This window comes from Streptopelia decaocto, assembly GCF_964273445.1.
Source record: "Streptopelia decaocto genome assembly, chromosome: 4".
In the NCBI taxonomy this organism is placed as follows: Eukaryota; Metazoa; Chordata; class Aves; order Columbiformes; family Columbidae; genus Streptopelia; species Streptopelia decaocto.
Window position 1 is genome coordinate 75,857,342 of NC_138658.1, and position 21,996 is coordinate 75,879,337.

At 41.1% G+C, this 21,996-nt stretch overlaps 1 protein-coding gene across 1 annotated transcript in view; it reads right to left on the reverse strand.

The window, feature by feature from the left end:
• DNAAF9 (dynein axonemal assembly factor 9) overlaps window positions 1-21,996 on the reverse strand; it is an 81,590-nt gene that overhangs the window by 24,012 nt on the left and 35,582 nt on the right. Inside the window, exons 13-27 of the mRNA XM_082050374.1 lie at window positions 20,790-20,877; window positions 20,326-20,402; window positions 20,035-20,079; window positions 19,532-19,577; window positions 19,082-19,193; window positions 17,973-18,043; window positions 17,499-17,549; window positions 16,599-16,686; window positions 14,172-14,275; window positions 10,912-11,058; window positions 6,217-6,305; window positions 5,885-5,983; window positions 5,516-5,633; window positions 3,921-4,009; window positions 2,585-2,743 (exon numbers count right to left, since the gene is read on the reverse strand). Coding sequence (XP_081906500.1) covers window positions 2,585-2,743; window positions 3,921-4,009; window positions 5,516-5,633; window positions 5,885-5,983; window positions 6,217-6,305; window positions 10,912-11,058; window positions 14,172-14,275; window positions 16,599-16,686; window positions 17,499-17,549; window positions 17,973-18,043; window positions 19,082-19,193; window positions 19,532-19,577; window positions 20,035-20,079; window positions 20,326-20,402; window positions 20,790-20,877 — 1,383 coding nt within the window. The remainder of the gene's footprint in view (window positions 1-2,584; window positions 2,744-3,920; window positions 4,010-5,515; window positions 5,634-5,884; window positions 5,984-6,216; window positions 6,306-10,911; window positions 11,059-14,171; window positions 14,276-16,598; window positions 16,687-17,498; window positions 17,550-17,972; window positions 18,044-19,081; window positions 19,194-19,531; window positions 19,578-20,034; window positions 20,080-20,325; window positions 20,403-20,789; window positions 20,878-21,996) is intronic.

A 21,996-nucleotide genomic window follows, 5' to 3' on the forward strand; every position in this document is an offset into this window, starting at 1 on the left:
GCTCTCCCCAGGGCAGAGCAGAGGGGCAGGAGAACCTCTCTGACCTACTGACCACCCCCTTCTAACCCACCCCAGGTACCATTGGCCTTCCTGGCCACAAGGGCCCAGTGCTGGCTCATGGTCATTTATTAGAAATAAATTATTGAAAACTACAGAGAAAAGCGGTATAAACTTCGCAAGGAGCAACTGTAAAGTCCGGCTTTTAGGATGCACAAAAAGCATAAAGTAATAAAAACACGTTATGCCTACTCCCAAAGCATATTAAGCACTAAGTAAAGAAAAATTACTTAAAATGCAACACTTGCTGCTTATCAGCATTCCAATTTAAACGTGCTTCTATAATTAACACTTTGATTATTTATCAGTACTCCAGACACTGCTCAATTATACTTCTGTATGGTAGCAACGTTTGGGTGAACCTGAGTTTTCACTGCACATCTTTACTTCTCAGCCAGTTCCAATCTCCTCTCCAAACTGTACTGTCAGCCATCAAATTAATGGATTATCCGGAGAACTCCAGCTACTTTAATGCTGTCTATATCAACACTCAGCTACCCAGAAAGAACGGAAAAGCTATAATTGGTCATTCCAAAGACAGTGTTGCTACCAGAACATCATTTTGCACATCACTTGATTTGAACCGCTCCTACTAACTTTAAGAAAAATAAATAATGTGACTAACATAGTGCTAAAAAGCATGATTTTCTTCTATCAGAATGGGTCATAATGAAAACGCTAAGCTCCATATATATGCCCTTAGTGATTATAGTCTTTATGTCACACCATATCACACTTTCTACAATTAATCTATATTCTGAGCCAACTCTAATTAAAATTTACCAAAAGACGCCCAGTCATCTAATGCCTTAAAGACAATAGATCTTCCCCTGAAAGAAACGGGGAGCTGCTCCACCCACAGTTTTCATCAAAACAATTTCAACCTTTTAGCAAACTTTCAAAGAAAATAATACATGAAAGGCAGGACGAGAACTCGGCTAACGCGCTTTTCCACGTTCTCTACGAGGTGGTGCATTTATTCCATGGGGTTTTTTTGATTTGTTAGCAGCAAGACACAGGTCTGTTGGGGAAAAAGGAGGAATAATTCATTTGTGTACTAACGGACTAAAACATGCTACGCTCCCTCTATATATTAAGATGACGATGAGGAGGATGATGATGATAATCATCATCATCATATCACATAATATTCTGTAATATTAATCTGCAGCTCCAGAGCACAACTTGCAACACAATCTCAAGCTGTCTCTGCTCTGTTGCCCCCACCTAAATCTACATCTTTCAAGACAACCAGTACAACACTGGTCTTCAAAGACAGAAAACCAGCATGAAGATGCCCATCCAGCCTTTGAAGGACAAATATCTCTGTCTCGGACCTACCCAGAGGGGAAATAAAACCAACCACACACAGCTGCACCAATAAATAAAGTGCCATTTAACACGAGTCTAAAATGCAGCTGGAAAGGGCAAGAAAACTTCTTTTGAGAAGCCAAAAATAACAGTCAGGCTCCTAAACAGGGAAGAGGAACCAAATGTAGTTTCCTTTCACTGAAGGAAACATTGGATACCATTGTTTCAACAGAGTGTCAAGCAATAAAATTAACAGGTTGCAGATCACACAGAATCACAGAATCGACTGGGTTGGAAAAGACCTCAGAGATCATCAAGTCCAACCCTCGGTCCAACTCCAGCCCATTGACTAGATCATGGCACTAAGTGCCATGGCCAATCTCAGTTTCAAAACCTCCAGGGCCGGTGAGTCCAGCACCTCCCTGGGCAGCCATTCCAATGCCTGACCACTCTCTCTGCACAGAATTGCTTTCTCATCTCCAGCCTCAATTTCCCCTGGCACAGTTGAAGCCCATGGCCCCTTGTCCTATTGCTGATGCCCGGGAGAAGAGCCCAATCCCCCCCTGGCTAGAACTGCCCTTCAGGTAGTTCTAGAGAGTGCTGAGCTCACCTCTGAGCCTCCTCTTCTCCAGACTAAACAAGCCCAGCTCCCTCAGCCTCTCCCCATAGGGCTTGTGTTCAGGTCCCTTCCCCAGTCTTGTTGCTCTTCTCTGGACCCGCTCCAGCACTTCAATCTCTTTCCTGAGCTGAGGGGCCCAGAACTGAACACAATACTCCAGGTGTGGCCTCCCCAATGCAGAGCACAGGGGAAGGATCACTGCCCTTGTCCTGCTGACCACGCTGGTTTGGATACAGGACAGGATCCCATTGGCCTTTTTGGCCACCTGGGCACACTGTTGGCTCATGTTGAGCTTCTGTCCATTAGCACCCCCAGGTCCCTTTCTGCCCGACTGCTCTCCAGCCACTCTGTGCCAGCCTGGAGCGCTGCAGGGGGTTGTTGTGGCCAAAGTGCAGGACCCGGCACTTGGCCTTGTTAAACTTCATCCCACTGGAATCAGCCCATTTTTCCAGATACATATGTAAAATAGAATTCACAGAGCACCACGCTTCACGACTGCTACAGAGTGATGGGAAAGATTAAAAACTCCCCGGAAGTGGGAAGGGAACAGAAAATTCCTTATTTTATGTGACAGTTCAAACTGTTTCAAACACTTACCCTTGCAAGACCACCAAGAGCCGCTTGTTCTTTTTAGTGTAGTTGGACTGCCGGACGCTGAGGTTGTGCTGAGCCTCCAGGACACTGGAGAGGTAACGCTGGAAATGGGCTGCGCTGAAACACTCCGGGCTGTCCAGGGTTTGCCGATAAACTATCCACCTAAGCAACAGAAAACAACAAGTTAGTGTTCTATGACATCACTTTCCTGTTTTCTTTCTATTTTGAACCGATGACCAAAAATATCTATTGGGCAACCCCTGAGATTCCACAGCTCTCACACCACATGGAGAAGAGGGATGTGCTTGGTTTTCTATTATCTCCAGCACAAGCACATTCTTCACGTGGCTGCCAAAAGGTTTTGTGGGGTTTTCTCTTTTGTTGTCTTTAATAAAACAATGGTCGACAGCTTCTTCATTGTTAGAGTAATTGTGATCTTTGTTAGCAATGAAGTACAACAAAAATAATACCAATCCAATTCAAGTGACTCAGGGCATGAAAATATTTCACTGCAAAAATAAAATAATTATGATATTTGCAGGAAAACATGATTAAATGTATTATTACAGACCATTCAGAAGTCACCTTGCATCTTTGCCCTAAAAACAGAACCACAAAACGGTTCTGCATTAACTTGCTAATATCAAGACACTGAGTCAAAAGTAATAAACAAAAACCACTGCAGAACATCACAAAGATTAAATGCGAAGGTGTTTGGCTGTAAGATTTAAAAGGACGAGAATTTATTTTTTGATTGTCCAGACGCTAAATCAACACCGAGAACGGCAAATTCCTACAGTAGATTTATCTTACTGCCATGCAATAGAAGCCCTGAATATACCTCCTGCTATTGCAGAATAGAAACCAGGTCAGATTAAAAACAATGGTGTAGGAAGGACTGTCAGTGCAGTCTTTTCTGCAAGAAAAATACATTTTAGACTCACTATCACAAGGCAACAAATGGAACCTCCTCCCCACTTCTGATGACTTCCAAGGCAGGATTCATTTGGCCCTTTTAAGATTATTTTTAACAGTTTGTAGCATCAGCGATTGTTCCAGACACACGTCAGAGATCTACAGCGATACTTGTGATATTCTTAATATGGAATAATGACAAAGAAATCTCCTGGGCTATTTTTCTTGTCTAAATGTCTAAAATCTATGGGAAAACCTACCGGGCGTAGCACAGTTAAATGAAATATCTGAAATAATGGAACTGGAATAATATACTCTAGTCTGCTGTGGAGAACTACTTAAGGTTGCTCGTAATATTTCATAGAATCATTGAATCATAGAATAGAATTTCTGACTTTATTGTTATAAATAGATATAAATATACCTTCCATGCTCCTTGTTAAAAGTGACAAGAAAGCCACACAGATCACTGCAGCGGCATCCAGGAAGACCAGTTATAATGGTGATAACCACCTAAAAAACAGGGAACAGACAAGAACAGGGGCGACTTGAGGACTAGAAATGAGCTACGACAATTGCACACACATCGGGTTCTCTGTCTTGATAAAATCTTAAGTCTAAACACAAATGACACTTAAGCACAGACAGTGTGGAACTGTAATTGTGTTTATGCAATGACACAGATATGCATCATTTTAGAAAGAGGAGTTTCCTCTTGGTTTTCATACTTTAAATACAGCAGAAGAATAATTAACAAATACCGCAAACAGTATCATCAAAACCTTGACATGAAGGTGGAAGTATTAACGCAAACACCAGGAAAAACACTGGAAGAGGCACCAAATAGGTTACACTTCCTATGACAAGTATATATTCAAATACACAGAGCAGTATTTGAGCAAATTGGTTCAAAAAGTGACGGTGTACGTCACACACAAAGAGCAACTCAGTGTTTCTATAATGAAACAAGCACATTATACACAAAATCTACTGCAAAGTTGCATTTTGAGTAGGATTGGTAAGAGAGTGCACAAGAAAAGCTGTAACGTATCACCAGCTTTTCCACACAAAGCGCCTCTGTTTCTATTACATTCGAAGGCAAACACCCGCATACTGTTCGTATCCTGACCTCAAATCACTTTAGGATGCTCACAGAGAATGAGTATTTGTGATAACAGAGAAGTAACCAAGGAAAAAAACACAGATACTAAGTTCACACGAAATTATACAATTTGGTATGAATGTTATTGACAGATTTTTTTTAACATACACAAAGACACACTGACCTTACGATGTGATTTTAAGACATTAATAAGGTATTATTAATGAATATTTAATTTAAGCATCAGTATGGTTTCTGAACCAGAGCCCAGGAGATAAGGCCATCACCGTATTGCATTATTCAAAGAGAAGGACTATACTCCTGCTGCTTTGACTTTGTTGCTTACAGCAGATTTCAAATGCTGAAAAGCTACAAAGCAATATCTTTTTGAAAATGCTATTTAAAGCACTCCTTCGGTTTGACAATTGTTATTGCTCCTATAGAGAACGGAGTGTTCTACAGATAATATCAGCAAATGTTAAATATCATGTGCTGCCTCTATGCTATTTAAAGGACTTTTATGTTCCAGAGAACAATTCAGTTAAATTATTCAGCAATTCATAAAAACAAGCTCCTGTTTTAGGGCTCACTCTCTCTGGACATCAGAGAAAACCATTCGCTTGATGATCTACGCCTCATTTTCTGCCTCTGTTTTATCAGTCTGAAAGGCCATTAGCACTTCTAAAAGATTGTTTAAATGAAAAACAAATAAGGTAATATAATCAGAACAATTTAACCTAGGAAACAGACTTGAAGCCAGTTCAGTGTGAACTGGTGGTACTGGAAAGGAGGCAGAGAACACAGTTAAACATCCACCAGTACTTACTGCATTACCTGCAACAGAACTCATGACAGGCGGAAGATTTGCTAAATATCCTATATTAGGGATAGGAAGTATCGTGGAGTTGCTTCCTTACCTTATCGCTTTGTGCTTTGCTCTCGGGAATGATTTCTGCCTGTTGCAATAAAGCTGGAAGATGTGCTCTCATGACCGGCTCGTGACTGACGCTGCTGACAGCAAAATGCCGCACAAACCTGCCCAAAAAGAGAAGTTTTCTTTGCTTATAATCAAGACCAAAAGACTTCACAGTTGGGAAATTACTAAAATGAGATGATTAAAAGGCCAAACAGAAGCTGCCTGGAGAGGAAATAATCTCAGAATAAAAATACCAAGTGTGAACAGAGTTATTAAATAAGCAATTTTTAGACAAGTATTACATATACCGAAGTATTTTGGCACTATTGCTGACAAAAAGGATCCCTTGCAAACAAAAACCATTTCTCACCTCTCTAACTCTGGAAGGGCAGCAGATAGTTGCAGCTCCCTGTATCTTTCCCCAGAAGGAAAGGACGAGGCATTAAATAGCTTCTGAACAACGGAATGCCTGAAACAAGCAGATTAATTAATTGGTTAGTTAAAAGAGACCTAGACATTTATTTTCTTTAAACCAGATGGCTATGTAGTAACTAGTACAAAAAAAACAAAGTGAATGTTGCACTAAGAACGCAGCGATTCGTTTTTGCATCATTATTGTACTCTTCAATAAGGGACAGCAGTTTTCTGATTGTAGCACACGATTAATAGATAGTTACACTGGAGTAAGCAGCACAAACTTACAGTCTCTTTTGTTCCACAGACAGGAATTCTTCCTGGACAACCTTTAAAGATAATCCTGAGTTTGTCTGGTTTTGCCATGAAGAGAAAACCTGCAACCAACCAGACCTATGCATAAGTGCCGTTATTTTGCAAAATTCATTTTCAATTGATTTAGGAATTTTGTTCATTAAAAAAAATAATAAAAGGCATTTTAACTAGCCATCAAATATTGCACAATCGCAGAATCACAGAATGGACTGGGTTGGAAAAGACCTCAGAGATCATCCAGTCCAACCCTTGGTCCAACTCCAGCCCATTGACTAGATCATGGCACTAAGTGCCATGGCCAATCTCAGTTTAAAAACCTCCAGGGCCGGTGAGTCCAGCACCTCCCTGGGCAGCCATTCCAATGCCTGACCACTCTCTCTGCACAGAATTGCTTTCTCATCTCCAGCCTCAGTTTCCCCTGGCAGAGTTGAAGCCCATGGCCCCTTGTCCTATTGCTGACTGCCTGGGAGGAGAGACCAATCCCCACCTGGCTAGAACTGCCCTTCAGGTAGTTCTAGAGAGTGCTGAGCTCAGCTCTGAGCCTCCTCTTCTCCAGACTAAACAAGCCCAGCTCCCTCAGCCTCTCCCCATAGGGCTTGTGTTCAGGTCCCTTCCCCAGTCTTGTTGCTCTTCTCTGGACCCGCTCCAGCACTTCAATCTCTTTCCTGAGCTGAGGGGCCCAGAACTGAACACAACACTCCAGGTGTGGCCTCCCCAATGCAGAGCACAGGGGAAGGATCACTGCCCTTGTCCTGCTGACCACGCTGGTTTGGATACAGGACAGGATACCATTGGCCTTCTTGGCCACCTGGGCACACTGTTGGCTCACGTTGAGCTTCTGTCCATTAGCACCCCCAGGTCCCTTTCTGCCCGACTGCTCTCCAGCCACTCTGTGCCCAGCCTGGAGCGCTGCAGGGGGGTGTTGTGGCCAAAGTGCTGTGGCCAATACTGGTTTGCAAGAATTCAAAATATGGAAGACGACTCCACTGATCAGATTTTCTAAGCTTCTTTTTGGCTTGTCTGGAAGTGGTCTAACAAAACTTGACTGAAACAGTCTCGTTTTCCTCCATCTTCATAACTGGGAAAATATATCCTAGGAAAAACATTTCCCCACCAAAACAAGAGTACCATTCACATCTATCTTTTATTTACCATGTATTCTAGATACTTATAATTCATCTGCGCTACAGCAGGAACTGAATTAATCTAAGTCTCCTTTAAGTCGTATTGTGGTTTTCATGAGGTAAGATTGCAGCAATCGTTTCCAGAAATTTAAGAAAACCCTGTTCCTTTGCAACAGAGAAGGGAGCCCTCGGCTTCTCCAGGGAACAGCGTTTGGCTCAAATCCTGCTGCTCCAGCCAAGTCCCATTAATATGAATGGTGCTCTGAACCTAGAAATCAGATTCAGCTGAATCACACAGTCACTGGAGTGTTCGGTATTTCCCTTCTTTTAATAAGGAAAAGCAACAGCCATTGTCGTTTTTCACAATAACTCGCTGCAAGACAAAACAACTGGGGGGGGAAAGATTGCTTTCCATTAACGAATGGGCATCCCAAACGCAAGGGCACTGAGATAAAAACCATCAAAACAAAATAAACTTTGGATATTAACAAAGACAGTATTGCCGGTGTAGAAGGATCCACGTGACTAAACAAAGAACCACTTCAAAACATGTATAAGAGACTAAGGGAAATGCCTACGAGGGATGGAAAGGACTGGTCAAGAGAAAATGGTATTTTAATAAGTCAAAGGGCTGGGGGTAAAGTGAAAACATTGGTCAGACTGAGACAGAACTCAAAGGAAATTAACTGAATGAACATTTGAAAATAAAGAGCTGCTACGGCATTAGAGAAGGTGAAGAAAACCAGGTAAATCAACAGACTCCAAAGCCAAAGCACATTTTCCAGCACTACCAATTAAAGTGAGGATGTGAACAGCACTGCCCTGTCTTGGCAGGATCTGCAACCCAGACTCCAGTTCTGTGTGCTCAAAGTCTTGCAAAAATCTCAGTTATGCAGAATTTAATACACCGGGATGTGGAGGAACAGGCAATTGCCGCTCCCTGTTTCAAGGAGGGTTGGAATAATTAAAACTTAGGTCCAGTGAAGGAGGTATCACATCGTATGATTGTAGAAGAGTAAAAGCAGTACCAATATTTTGTGAATCCTTGCAACTATAGGTCTGTAGAATGATTACTATGCCTGTGAGACTTAATAGCATGCAGAATTTTAGAAATATCAATAGAAAATCAATAAACTTGATGGTAAATGCTAACAAAATACAATAATATGTTTCCTTGGCTTACACAAGGAGGTGCACACGATCTTAAGAATCTTTTTTGTTTGTGAGATAACGTCTTCAAGACAAAAGACACATCACATCGACTTGAACTTGGTGGAAGTACCTGGTGTGGTGCCAGAGGAGCAACTGTGAAAGTGAACTGCAGCTCAGTACAAAGCTGGCTGATAAAATGGAGGAAAGATCTAAAGAGCACCAAAAAAAAGCAGCAGAAGGTTGAGGACACTGACCAAAGAAGCTCAGGGAACGTGCCTGTGACACCCTTTGCAATGAATCTGGCATAGACTGAAGTGAATCGACAGCATTTTGGGGAGTTAAGTTGGGAGACACTCTACACAGCATTGAGATGCTTCATAGAAAGACAGATCTAACTGTAAGAATGGAAGAAATGGAAAGAAAAATCAGAGGAAGGTACAGATGGAAGCAAGAACAAGCACACAAACACTTGTAGAGTGAGCCGGAGCATCAGTGAGAAGCAGATAAAGGACTTGAAGGGGTTTCTTAAAATATTAACGTGATCTATTAAGTCAAGGCAGCAGTGAAAAGTAAAGGCATTTTGCCTCTGTCCAAGAAACAAGGACTCTCACGTCAGGTACTACACACAACCTGGATATCTGCAGCCAAAAATTACATCAAAAGAAAAGTATTAGGATGATCAGATGAAAAGCGAGCTTTTTATAAGCAGGGATTCAAAAGGATCTGGTTGTATTTGATCAGGCCAAATAAGGCAGAAAGAAAATAGGCAGACCTAATGAAATAGGCTGAAAACTCAAACCCGACCAACCAAAACATTCCCAACCATTCAAATAGTGGAACAGTGGGAGGAATCTAAACACTCAAGATAAAAGAAGGAGAAATGTTATGGTAACATTAATACTACAGTGGGGACTGTACTCACTGAGCTAGGCGGCCTTTTCCAGTCCAGTGTCATGATCGATTACTAAAACCCTTGTCAAATCCTAAAATCTCCAAGCTCATTTCCTCAAAAGTGCTATTGTTATAAAGTTTGGTTTATTAAAAGCCTCTGCATTGTAATGCATGAAGCCAATCTACATACAGAATATACAAGGCCATATGGGATACTTAAAGATTTTAACAAAACTTCTCTAAGGATCACAATCCGAATGTGTCTAACCACAAAAAAACACAATAGAACCTCTGCCACGACATACAGTCGCTGTAGCCAATTAGACACCAGTGCTACATTTAAAATGCAACAACGAGAAAACAAGATTTTAGAGCACCCACTGGCTTCAGAAGACAAAATAAGAGCACATGGTGAACATTAAACTTAACAAACAACAGGTAGTAATGCATACATAAGTTAAAGTTTCTCACACACACAAGTTTCTAAGATTGGGAGCAGTCAGGCTGGCCCTGAGGAAGAAATTGTTGTCCCTGAGGGTGGTGAGAGCCTGGCCCAGGTTGGCCAGAGAGGTGGTGGCTGAACCATCCCTGGAGACATCCCAGGCCAGGCTGGACGGGGCTCTGAGCAACCTGAGCTGGTGAAGATGTCCCTGCTCATGGCAGGGGGGGCACTGGGGGAGCTGGGAAGGTCCTTCCAACACAAACCACTCTGTGTTTCTATGTTCCTGGGAAGGTCTGCGTAGCAGGGCAGTTTGTGACAATCTCTTATCTGCAAGATCTATGTCATCGGTTACAGAGAGAATCAGCTTCTGGTTGGAAAAGAGCCTCTGGAGGGCTCCAGGCCCACCTCCTGCTCCAAGCAGGGCTGTTGCTGGCAGTACAGATCGGCTCAGCCATCACGTCGTCCAGCCAAGTTTTCAACATCTTCAAAGGTGTGGACTCACTGCTTGGCTGAGTTGTTCCTGTCACTGCACCAGCCCCCTACTGACATTCAGTCTGAGTCTTCAAAGCCGCGATCTACAGTCACTGCCCCTTTTTACGCTATCTGCCACCACCGAAAATGTTGTCTGTAACAGTCCTTCCCACTGCAACACCCTGATTTTATATAAAGGGTAAGCAGCCTCAAAATCACATCCACCATCTCTCTCAGTGCCCATCCCATCAGCTTCATGGAGGAGGTTTTCAATGTATTTCCAAACTTGTTGCTCCCTCAGTACTAACTGTCCCTTCTCCTTTCTAAATTATGTTTATTCACTAAGATATAGGAAAAGGTTTTGCTTGTGAAAACTGATGCAAGACCGACCTCGAACTTTAACCTCTCCTATATTTATAAGGTGACAGGCTTTAGTGGCTCAGCTAACGTGAGAAATAAACCCCTTAATCTTTCCTGATTTAAATAGTTAAAAGAGACATCAACCACCTGACCCTTGCCTCTCATCTGAAACACAAAGAATAATCGCATGGTTTTCCCTCCACCCAACTCAGTATTTTTTAACTTTACCTGTGAATAAAAAGCTTTATAAATCTTTGTTTTGGGGAAAAGTGCAATCATCAAAAAGTTGTCTTGGGTATGGAACTCAATTGGTAGATGAGCAAGGAAGGAACTTTTGACGTCTATGAAGAGAGCAGCAACAACACTGTTTGAATCCTAGAGAAAGAAGAAAGAGGACAAATTATAATTAAAAGTTATTGAAAGTGAAAAAAAGGCTCAATGTATTAAATAGCAGAGAGCAGAAGAGGATTACTCATAGCTAGGCATGTGTAAAGACCTGAACATTCATTATCTTGCATAGTGCAGCTATGGAACAGAAGGATCAACTGCAGCCACTTACAGTATTTCTCATTTTCTACTTCGCAGTTATTAGTGATATAAGCTTTAAAAAAAAGCATTTGAGGTTGTTCTAAGCACCTCAGCTTTGTCTTGCCTAGAAAAGAAAAGTTTGTGTTTTAATATCTGCTCTTTTCCCTCCACCAAAAACCGGACATTAAGCACTTTTCTCTGCTAAGGCTTCACAACAAAGCCACTTTCATCCCTACCCACACATCACCTCTGACACGGATATTCTGAAAGAATGAGTTAAATGGAAGCTAAAGAGATCAGAAGGATGGCATCATGCTATTACAAACATTTATTATACCATGTTTCTGACCTGAAAGGAATAATGCTGCAACTATCAGGCCTGGAATTTAAAGTGTAGGTCACTTGTATGTTGGAAGCATCTGTCTTTCTCTCTGATTCTTTAATAAGCATAAAGTTCTACTAAATCTATTGTTGATTCACCTGAATTATGTCTTCAGCAAATCAAAGCTGAAGCCCTCAGATCAGTCTCCCTCAAAAACACCCAAGTCAGGTTGTTCAATTTTGCTTCTCATAAAACAACACCGACCCTTGGTTTTCTGCATTTCAAGAATAGACATTTATGTACAACTTTGCAGGATGCTGAAGCATTTGATGCTCAAGCTTTGACTTGTAACTCTTTTCACACCAAAGTATTAGAAATACAGGAAAATTCAGCAGTGTAAAATAACCCTGGAAAATAGGGATTCCATTGCTTAGGGCTTGAATCAGAAACGAAGCAACATCCATCTCCCTTTCAACAGGAAAAGTGGGCAGAGAACCTCTACTTCCTGATTTTCAAGAAGAAAAAGCTCGATTTGGGAAACATGTAAGAATGGGTATAAATATAGAGATATTTGCAAACAGAATCTCTACTCTTTGTTGACCCAGGTATTGGTCAACAATCAAGTTGTTGACTCTCAAGTCACTGAGATTACTGAAGAACATACAAACACGCTCTCCTGAAAGAGAACAATCTCTCTGAAGAGAAAATGGCTCTTGGAACACGGTCCACAGACCCTGGATTCTGCAGGACAGATTGTAGGTTTCATGAAGAACAATGAAAACAGTCACACATGCTGCAACCTACATGTGAAGTGACCACCAGAATGTGCTTCTCCTTCCGGAAAATGTTTAGGATTCCGCAAATTGAAAAAAAGCTGAAAAGAAGCTGCGATAATCCCCAAAGACATAAAGTTAAAAAAAGTCCATTTTAAAGTTTTACAGGGTGTTAATGTTGTGAAAACGTTTTACTTAATATTTGTTCGCTTGATTAATGGCCAAAATAAATGCTGGGCTTGGGTACTTACAAGCTGAAATAGTTGGTCTTAAATAAGAGCTTAAACCCGAGCACATGGCGTCTTAAAAAATGCCTTGATACAGCTTGAGACACTGAATGGGTACAGATGAAAAATACGCAAACCTGGGAGTTTGGAGACAGGGTGTCAGTTTTTGTTTAGTGCCAGGATGGTTGATACTAAGAAAGAATAGAGATGTCTTAGGAAATAGATGCCTGACTCTGCTAAGATTGGGACTGTTTTGGCTTTAGACCTTGACGATACAGTTTGTGAGTAACCTACCCTGTCCTCCATGCTAAGGAACTGTGCTTTTCATCACTTAAAGCCTTTGCTGCTTTTATTTTAATCCTAGTGTTAAATCATCCTTTCTTTTCCGTCAATATTGTTGTTGCAAATACTTTTGGAAAAAGCCTCCTAACAATTACCCTTCTTCTCCTGTCACTTCTGAACAGTTAAAGCTCTCCACCCTCGCATTATGCCAAGCCAGTCGAACAATAAAATGCTCCCTGTCAAGGTTTAGCTTTACACAAAAAATCTGGCACCGGCTCAAGAATGATCGCCAGGTCCCATAAATAGCCAGTTTCGTGAAAGTGAGTGTCTTGAATCAAACAATAGAAGGAAGGTCAGTGTTAAAATAGCTTCTTAAACTACCAAGGGGCAAACCATACGATATACAAGGCAGCTAAGGTAAGATTCTCTTCACTGCTGTGTTTTCACCTTAATTGTATCACACACTTTTATTGTATTTTACTGGTTTCCTCCTTTATACGATGAAATCATAGCAACACAATGCTTTCTGGAGGTCACTAAACAAATGGGGAATACTGTACCTGAAGAAAATAGGAACCGAAGGAAACAATAACCAACCAAGATAACCTTTTTCCATTCTGAAAAAGTGATAGTTAACACAGAGTGTCTGCCTTGAAGAGGAAAAACAAAGTCAAGTTGCCATCGTTAACCTAAATCTTAATTCCCACTAAACCAGAAGACCAAACCATTAGTGTGGCAAGTTGGCCAAGTGAAATGATTCAAGCTGATAACAGGAATGGTGAAGCTCTATGCCTGATATTGTGTCTTTTACTGCAATTAGTCAGAAATGTGTGTAATTACAGTCAACACGCCTTTCCTCCTCACTTCTCAGCTTGGGAAACGCGAACCCGTCGTTCCCTTCACCCTGACAGGAGACAGACACGGCTCGTGACCTCTGCAGAGATAAGTACGACACCGCCACCAACGTTTGACTCAAGGTTAAATCTATTTTGAATAGAAGGCGGCATTTCACCCCCCAATACACCACAGGACTTCACAATGCCTTGAACTTTTCTCTGTCCGTCACTTAAGGCTGCGGGATGTTTTATGAATGCAACGTTCTGCAATTTTCCACGCTATTAAGACATATTGATAACTTGGTCTAATACAAAATTCTCCTCTCCTGCAACCTAGTTAACCAGTAATTTGTTAAGCCAACGAATACCAAAAATGTAGAGATGTGCATCAGTTACTACAGTTTTACACATGCGCTTCCAAAACTGCAACTGAAATTGAAACTTCGCATTTGTACCCTACAGAAGTATTGTTAAAAATGGATTAAAAGCTTATGACAGTAGGAATGAACCAAATACTCACCCCATCATAGAAAGCAAGGGAAGTCATGTGCTTCTTTGGGATGGAAATGCTGCCGTGGTGGGGATCAGAAAAGAGAAGGCCGTCTGAAAAGAAGTGCACTTTGCCTAGGATTTGAAAGACAAAAATTGTATTAGGTCTAGATCAATATTTCAGTATCAGGTGATGAATGCCGCTCCTTTCTGATGAAATCCATGCTCTTGCAGAATTCTGTTATATTTAAGCTGTGGTACATTTGAGTGAAGGTTTGGGATAGTACGTAGACAGCATTCAGAGCACAACCATTCCATCTTTACTGGATCTCCCTATCAAGGGCAAGAATCATGACCCTGATTGCATTTGACTTAAATCTTATCCTCTGGAGTCAATACACTAACATATGCAATGCAGACAGTAAAAGAAAAAAAAAGAGGAAAAATACAATGACAATTTTCCTTTCACTTCCTGACCAAGACGATGTTTAAGACAGAAAAACCCTTTATCTGCAGGCTTGGATCTTCTTTTGTGTACAGAGACAACTGTTACCGGGCTCACAAATTCCATGGAGGCCAACAATCTAGTGACAGCCAAGAGAGATGTGGCATTCATTCCATCTCTGCTTTTCTTGCCATCTTACAGACATTTTGGTTCTTTACAAACCTGCACGACCAGGGAAAGCAGCTGGAAAATGAGAAACAGCAAGGCTGGAGGGCGTAATGGATAAAAACCAAAGCGACATCAGCAAAAAGCTGATTTTTGACAGGCATAAATCTGTGAACGAATGACTAAGGGGCTGCCAGCTGGATCTGTGCTACCAGTGCTGGGCCAGGTATTAAAAGCAAGAGCAGATCTCGCACAGGGAAGCACATAAGTCAGCAAAAGGGAAAGGTTAAATACTTTATTTGAAGAAAAAAAAAAAAAAAAGGAAAAGGTGACATTATTCAGAGTTACGTCCCGCAAAAGAAGCCAAGCAGCAAGGTAACTAAAACATAGAGTTCACACGGCCTCACATCTAACACAACCTGTCAAACAATGCTTGGGAGAAGTAATAAAGAAAGATGTTTTCATCTTGAAATGGCAACTTAGAAGAAGATTTTCAAAACTGTTCAGTATTAAGGCTTTGTTTTCATAAAGAGCTTGATATGAAATCCAGTCACTACATCTAGATATGATTTCAGGCCTGTATCTAGTGCAGTGCCTCAGGGGGCAGTGCTGGGGCCGGTATTATTCAACATATTCATCAATGATTTAGACAAGGGAACAGAGTGACTGTCAGCAAGTTTGCTGATGGCACCAAGCTGGGAGGAGTGGTGACACTGGAAGCTGTGCTGCCATCAGAGACCTGGACAGGAAAAATTTAATGAAATAGAACAAGGGCAAGTGTAGAGTCTTGTATCTGGGCAGGAACAACCCCAGGTTCCAGTGTACGTTGGGGAATGACCTGTTGGAGAGCAGCGTAGGGGAAAGGGACCTGGGGGTCCTGGGGACAGCAGGGTGACCATGAACCAGCACTGGGCCCTTGTGGCTGGGAAGGCCAGTGGTACCTGGGGTGGGTTAGAAGGGGGTGCTCAGTAGGTCAGAGAGGTTCTCCTGCCCCTCTGCTCTGCCCTGGGGAGACCACACCTGCAATATTGTGTCCAGTTGTGGCCCCTCAGTTCCAGCAGGACAGGGAACTGCTGGAGAGAGTCCAGCGCAGCCACCAAGATGCTGCAGGGAGTGGAGCATCTCCCGTGTGAGGAAAGGCTGAGGGAGCTGGGGCTCTGGAGCTGGACAAGAGGACACTGAGGGGTGACTCATTCATGGGGATCAAGATGGAAAGGGGGAGTGTCAGGAGGATGGAGCCAGGCTCTTCTCGGTGACAACCAGTGACAGGACAAGGGGCAATGGGTGCAAACTGGAACACAGGAGGTTCCACTTAAATTTGAGAAGAAACTTCTTCATAGTGAGGGTGGCAGAGCCTGGCCCAGGCTGCCCAGGGGGGTTGTGGAGTCTCCTTCTGTGCAGACATTCCAACCCCCTGGACACCTTCCTGTGTAACCTCATCTGGGTGTTCCTGCTCCATGGGGGGATTGCACTGGATGAGCTTTCCAGGGCCCTTCAACCTCTGACATTCTGGGATTCTGTGACAGAAATGGCCAGTTCTTTCAAATTTTATCTATGGAAAAAAACACCTCCCAGGTCTGCAAAGCCTCATTGTCAATCATGTAAGAGTCCCATTTGCCTCAAAAAGAAGCTTAGAGCTCTGACAGCAATCCTGCTGCTAGGACTGGGAGTTTCAAGGTTGGGGACAAAAAAGAAAGGAGAGTTGTAAAGGCAAATGGAAAGAAAGCTTAAGACAATGGCATAGGTACACTCACCAGATGCGTAAATCCCAAAAACTATGCATCTCTCACATGTTTTAAAAAAAAGAAGTGGACCAACTCCTTAAGTAATTGAAAAACCACATCTCACCTTCTGCAGGCGTGGCCTGGGGGTGGCTGGAACAAATATACACCCCATCACCTCCAGTGAGTAAAGTGCCCAGGAAAGATTTGTCTTCCTAAACAGGAAAAACAAACAGTAACATCACAGACTGCACCAAGGACTGTAATCCAGGCAAGAAGAGTTTCTCATGGTTTTGCTTCAAAACTAAAGGTTTTTAAATAACATCTGTCAGAACTACTTTTTTACAAAGAGTTTTAAAGTGCATCGATACAGAAGAGCCAGTGAAAGATACAGCATTGTGAGGATCATGTTTAAAAGCACTTCCCCCCGTTTTGGTTTTGCTGGCGGCTATAAAGTTACAAGTTATTGTCACAACCACAGGGCATGGCTTTTTGTTTTCAGATTGTCAGTCTACTCAACTAAAAGTATATGACAGGAAAATAAATCTATTCGTAATGAAGATTTCTGGTAACCACAAATTAAACCACAAATGTGAAACTCATGTGGTTTAATATGTTCCCAGATCCCTATTTTATTCTATTTTTTTTTCACAGTGCTTAAAGTGTTTGTCCTTTAGACATTTAGCGCACTAATTAAGTTTAAAGAAAGTTGCATGTAGAGTGGCATTGAGTTTTGAGGTTGGTTTTGAACCATATGAGCTCCATGGGTAATACTCAGTGAGACTTCCATGAAATTGTAGCTTTATTAGAACTCTTTTTGCTCTTGGGTTTTGGCATTCTTTGAAATAAAGAAAACCTCAAACTTTTACACACAATGTTTTGGGTTTTGTAGGTCAACGTTTGAAAAAGACAGGGCAGAAAAGGCAAATCTTTCGTAGAAGAGGAGCAACAAAAGCCAGTTTTGCCAGCAGCTCAGATTTTTTGCAATACTGGTTCTTGAGAGTTTAAGAAAAACGTCTAGTTATACCTTCAATATGTGCTGTGCCTTTTCAGAGAGTTTCACATCGCTATCTTCAACCTGTAGCCAGAAATAGTTCCCATTTGTATTGTTAGCAGATAAAGCAAGTCTAACGTGAAATAAAAAAGCACAACCACAAGGCAACCACAGATAATAAAGACCAGAGTGATTCAAAGACAGATTTGTGCTCTTCAGTTCTGTGTTACTGAAGTAATTCCTTGAAACGCATTCAGGGATACTCCCCATTAAATTGTTTTATAGACTAAAATGATTTTGTATAGTCACAAAGCAGCGTATCCCATTCAATCTCATATTTTATTAACAGTTTCATGTCCAAAGTTAAAAATCAGAATAATATAAATCTATTAATATACTGTTTCAATTCACAAAATCCATGTTTTCCCCTCACACATCCACACCCTGACAACAAGTTTTCGTTTGTGAATCTATATTTATAGGAAAAATAAAAGTTTGTGTACTAACCAGCCAAGAAGCGAATCTTGGGATGGCTGCAGTCAGGATAACGTGGCTGGTTTCTGAACTAACGCTGCCATCTGCAGGGAAGTAAATGGAAAGCAAAGTGGTCTAATAAAATCCATATAATTCAGACTGTTCAATGAGATACTTTAATGACTTGAAATGTCTTTAGGAAATATGAACATTTCCTCATTATTTTAAGGAATGGTTCGTGTTTAAGTGAAGCTTTCACAGCAGATTAGTTCTCGGTCTTCTCACGCTCCAACATACACACAATTGTTAAATAACACCAAAATACATCCCTGCTTTTATTCTAGCCTTAGGGTGTGCTTCCTTATCACATCTAATATCTTTGCCTAAAGCTACAGATTTCCCTTTCATCCAACTCTTGTCTGTGAACTACCCCAAATTAGTAGCCCATTACTCCCACTGTTGAGGTCGGACTGCTAAATTTAAGCTAAAATCCCTAATATTAGTGTTTGTGTGATTAGCTTCTTCCTTTGCTCCCAAGTATTCTGACTCCCATGGTTAAAAACCCACAGCCTGTCTGGATACAAGAATTGATAAATATTGTTCAGACAGCATCAATATCTCACATTGTTTACATGTGACAAAGAAATGTAAAAACAGGCACTTGTCTAAAGTTCTGGAAATTCCTCGGTATCCTGCATTTTAAATGTCAGGCTGTTCCAAAAACAAGCTTTCTACATATCTTATCCTTTCTTAGTTTTCTTTCATCTCTTCCAAAGAGCAACTGAAATTAAAGCGTATCATATAAAATTAGTGTTACAAAAGCGATGAGAGAGAGCTGTTCCAATTTCTTCATAGAACAGAAAACATTCACTAAGACTTAAAAACTTTTAGGAAGGGTACGATTGCACTTGAATTCTTACACCTCATCCCTGCTGTATCACAAGGCTGCCATAAACCCCAAGTCCTTTCCATGAGATTAGAGAAACTGTCTTGATACTTAAGATATTAGACAAGCTAAAATTTTTCGGTCTTTTAATTAACCCAAAGGCTTCTATTGGAAACAGTAGAAGCTCTTTCACTCTTCTGTCACAGCAAAGTTAACAGAACCACAACGTCAGTGTTAGAATTGAAAGCAGTATTACCTTTCTCTTTGACTTGTATCTGTGATGTTAGAAATGACTCTGAAAAGACAACGGATCCCAAGCATCCTCTTCCTGTGAGCAAGTCTGGAATGTCAAATACCATCATAGACGCCTACAGCAAAGAACACAAAGGAAGGGAAAGCAGAACTTGAAATATTTCACTTGAAGCAGCAAAGTCTGCATCTTTTAAACCTGCTCAAACACAACAGTTCGACATCACGGCAAAAGTCTGAGATCATAATTCCATGTTAATGTTTTCTTCCAAAATCCACTGTCTGGCTTCATGTTCAGACTCAATTTTACCTCGGTTTCAGCAGCTGAAATCTGTCTCATCCCTCCCCTCCCATTTGTATTTGCGAAGATAAAAATCTCAGCATGCCCCATAAAAAAGCCACTCGAGCACTATTTTCTAATAAAATGTATAATCAGAGGACTGAACAGCTTACTCACCGTTTTAATCAAACACAGGCTATCCTCATTATCTAATGGAGTGATTCTAGAACAACAAAGATAATGAAATATTTAAAGGTTAGATCATTTTGAGCAACTTCCTAACAGCCAAAAAAAAGCGATTTCATTTGAAAATCAGCTCTTATTTTTTGTAGTCCATTTCAGTCAATTAGACAGTGTGGGGATTAAAAAAGCACAAGCTCGTGAGATCAACTCAATTAAAACCACAGCTTTAAAAGAACCTCCTAATGGGCTCACGCTGCTTCTGCTCATTAACAGTTCACAAAATTTGTCTGCCCCATTATTTTAGGGTTTTTATAAATCTTTTTAAGATTCCACAGAATTACAGATACAAAACCATTAAATGCAAAAGCACTTAGTACGTCTTGTATGAAATAATCGAATGTAATGTTTTCTCAGAAGTTCCGACACAGGAAGAATACGCTTATTACTGTATTAAACCCACTAATTAATAATGAGAAGTGTAAGGCAGCGATACGCACCTTCCATGATTATTCACGGCCTGAATTTGAAAAACGATTTTGGAGCTGTAGAACAGAAATTGTATTGGTGAAAAAAGTGTTTCGTACTTCTCCTACACGTCAAAAAATACGCAATTTTAGACTTAAAGGTAAGTAACTGCTGAAGTGATTTAAAAAATGCAGGAAAAGACAAATGAAATCATGATAATGATTTTAAAGGTGTATTATGAAGTCTTAGAATTCAGCAGCCAATCAAGTTCACTTTAAAATCCATCCATAGTTAAAAATCCATCCATAGTTAAAAATACATACCGTAATGCAGATTTAAGTTGAGTCAAATGAAGGGTATCTAGCATGGACACGAGCGCCTGTTCCGCTACCTCCTTGGCCTGTAAAAAGGAAATGGAGAATAAAATCTCTTTTCCCATCGTCCAAAATCCCAGAAACTACAGGAGATAAACAGGAGACCAAACACTAAACATGAAACACCACCACACTGATGCACCAGGCTAAAATTTGTTTCATGCCATGCCTGATTTTCCTTATGATAAGTTTAGGAAAATTCATGAACGATGGAAAAACAGCTGTAAATGGATTACGATTAGATATTCTCTGGATTTTTTTTAACATAATTCAGAAAGACTGATGGAAGCCACAATATTAACTTCATTAATGTTATGCAGTTGACCCAATTTTTTTTAATTTTGGTTTGTAATCTTATATTTCAAGAAATCCAAACCGACAATGACAATGTACAGAATGGGTGCTTCATTTACCTTGGATTCAGTGGAAGTTTTAGCATAGCACTCAATGCCAGCAAGCACAGCCTCTACAACAGCAGCATAGATTTGCGACAACAGCGCACTGAAGAGAAATACAAACACAATATTTACTAGACAGACAGGAGTTTTTCCTCCTCTGTTTAAAGGACTTTTTCCCTCTCATAACACAACTGCCTTATACAGAATGGATCCTTGTTCAAAAGAGCATAGAAATAGGTTTATACTTAACCTCTCAGTTTCAAAAAATAAATTAGAGCGAGTAAATTGCTCGGATTTGTCCTGGTTTTGTTAAAAACAAGACCAGTTCTCTTTTAGTGATGTTTCTTTCAGCTCAGTCTTCTAGGTGCCTGTACTTCTCTGAGTTTTAACCTGCATATTTATCCTCGGATGCTGCACTCGGTGCTGATAAGAGACCAACGGGATGCTGAAGAAGCTCGTGTTTAGATTTATTACTCTGGTAGCCAAGAAAGACTGATAAGTTTTCCCCCGTTCCGTTGTGAGGGGGCGTGTTTGAGGAGGGGTGGATGAACAGGTGACTAGAACTGACCAGTGCAAGTATTCCATCCCATCATCGTCATACCCCTATATAAGGGGGTGATCACAGGGTCACTCTCTCTTCGCCCATGGCGGCATCTGGAGAGGCCCCTGTCTGTCTGTCTGTCTGTCTGTCTGTGATCCACAGGCCTCAGGCCCTGCATCCCGCACCCAGGTTCCGTTTGCTGGGCAGTCCCGCCCGTGACTGCCGGGGCCTGAGCTGCAGCTGCTGGAGCCGCCAGCCCCGCACACTTTGTATATTTTATATGTATATTTTCTCTATTTATTAGTAGCATTAGTAAAACCCTTTAAAACTCTCCAACTTGAAGTCTAAGTCTCTCTTCCTTTCCTCTTATCTTTCCAATCATCTTTCCCATCTAAAGGAAGGGGTGGCAGGAAATGAGGGGATAACAGGGAGCGTCTGCCACGGTTTATTGCTGCCTTGCCTTAAACCTTGACAGGATTACATAATATTTTGGGGGAAAAAAAAACATACCAGCTTGGTCCAAGTCCCTTCTTCAAAGGGAATTGAAAAAATTATGCAGAAATAACCAAAGATTAGAAGTGACTTGTAGCTCCAGAACTATTGAAAACACACCCAACTGCGCCCAACTAAGAAACACCAGCTAAATTGGAGCAAAAAAATAAATACTTCACCAAAACAGCC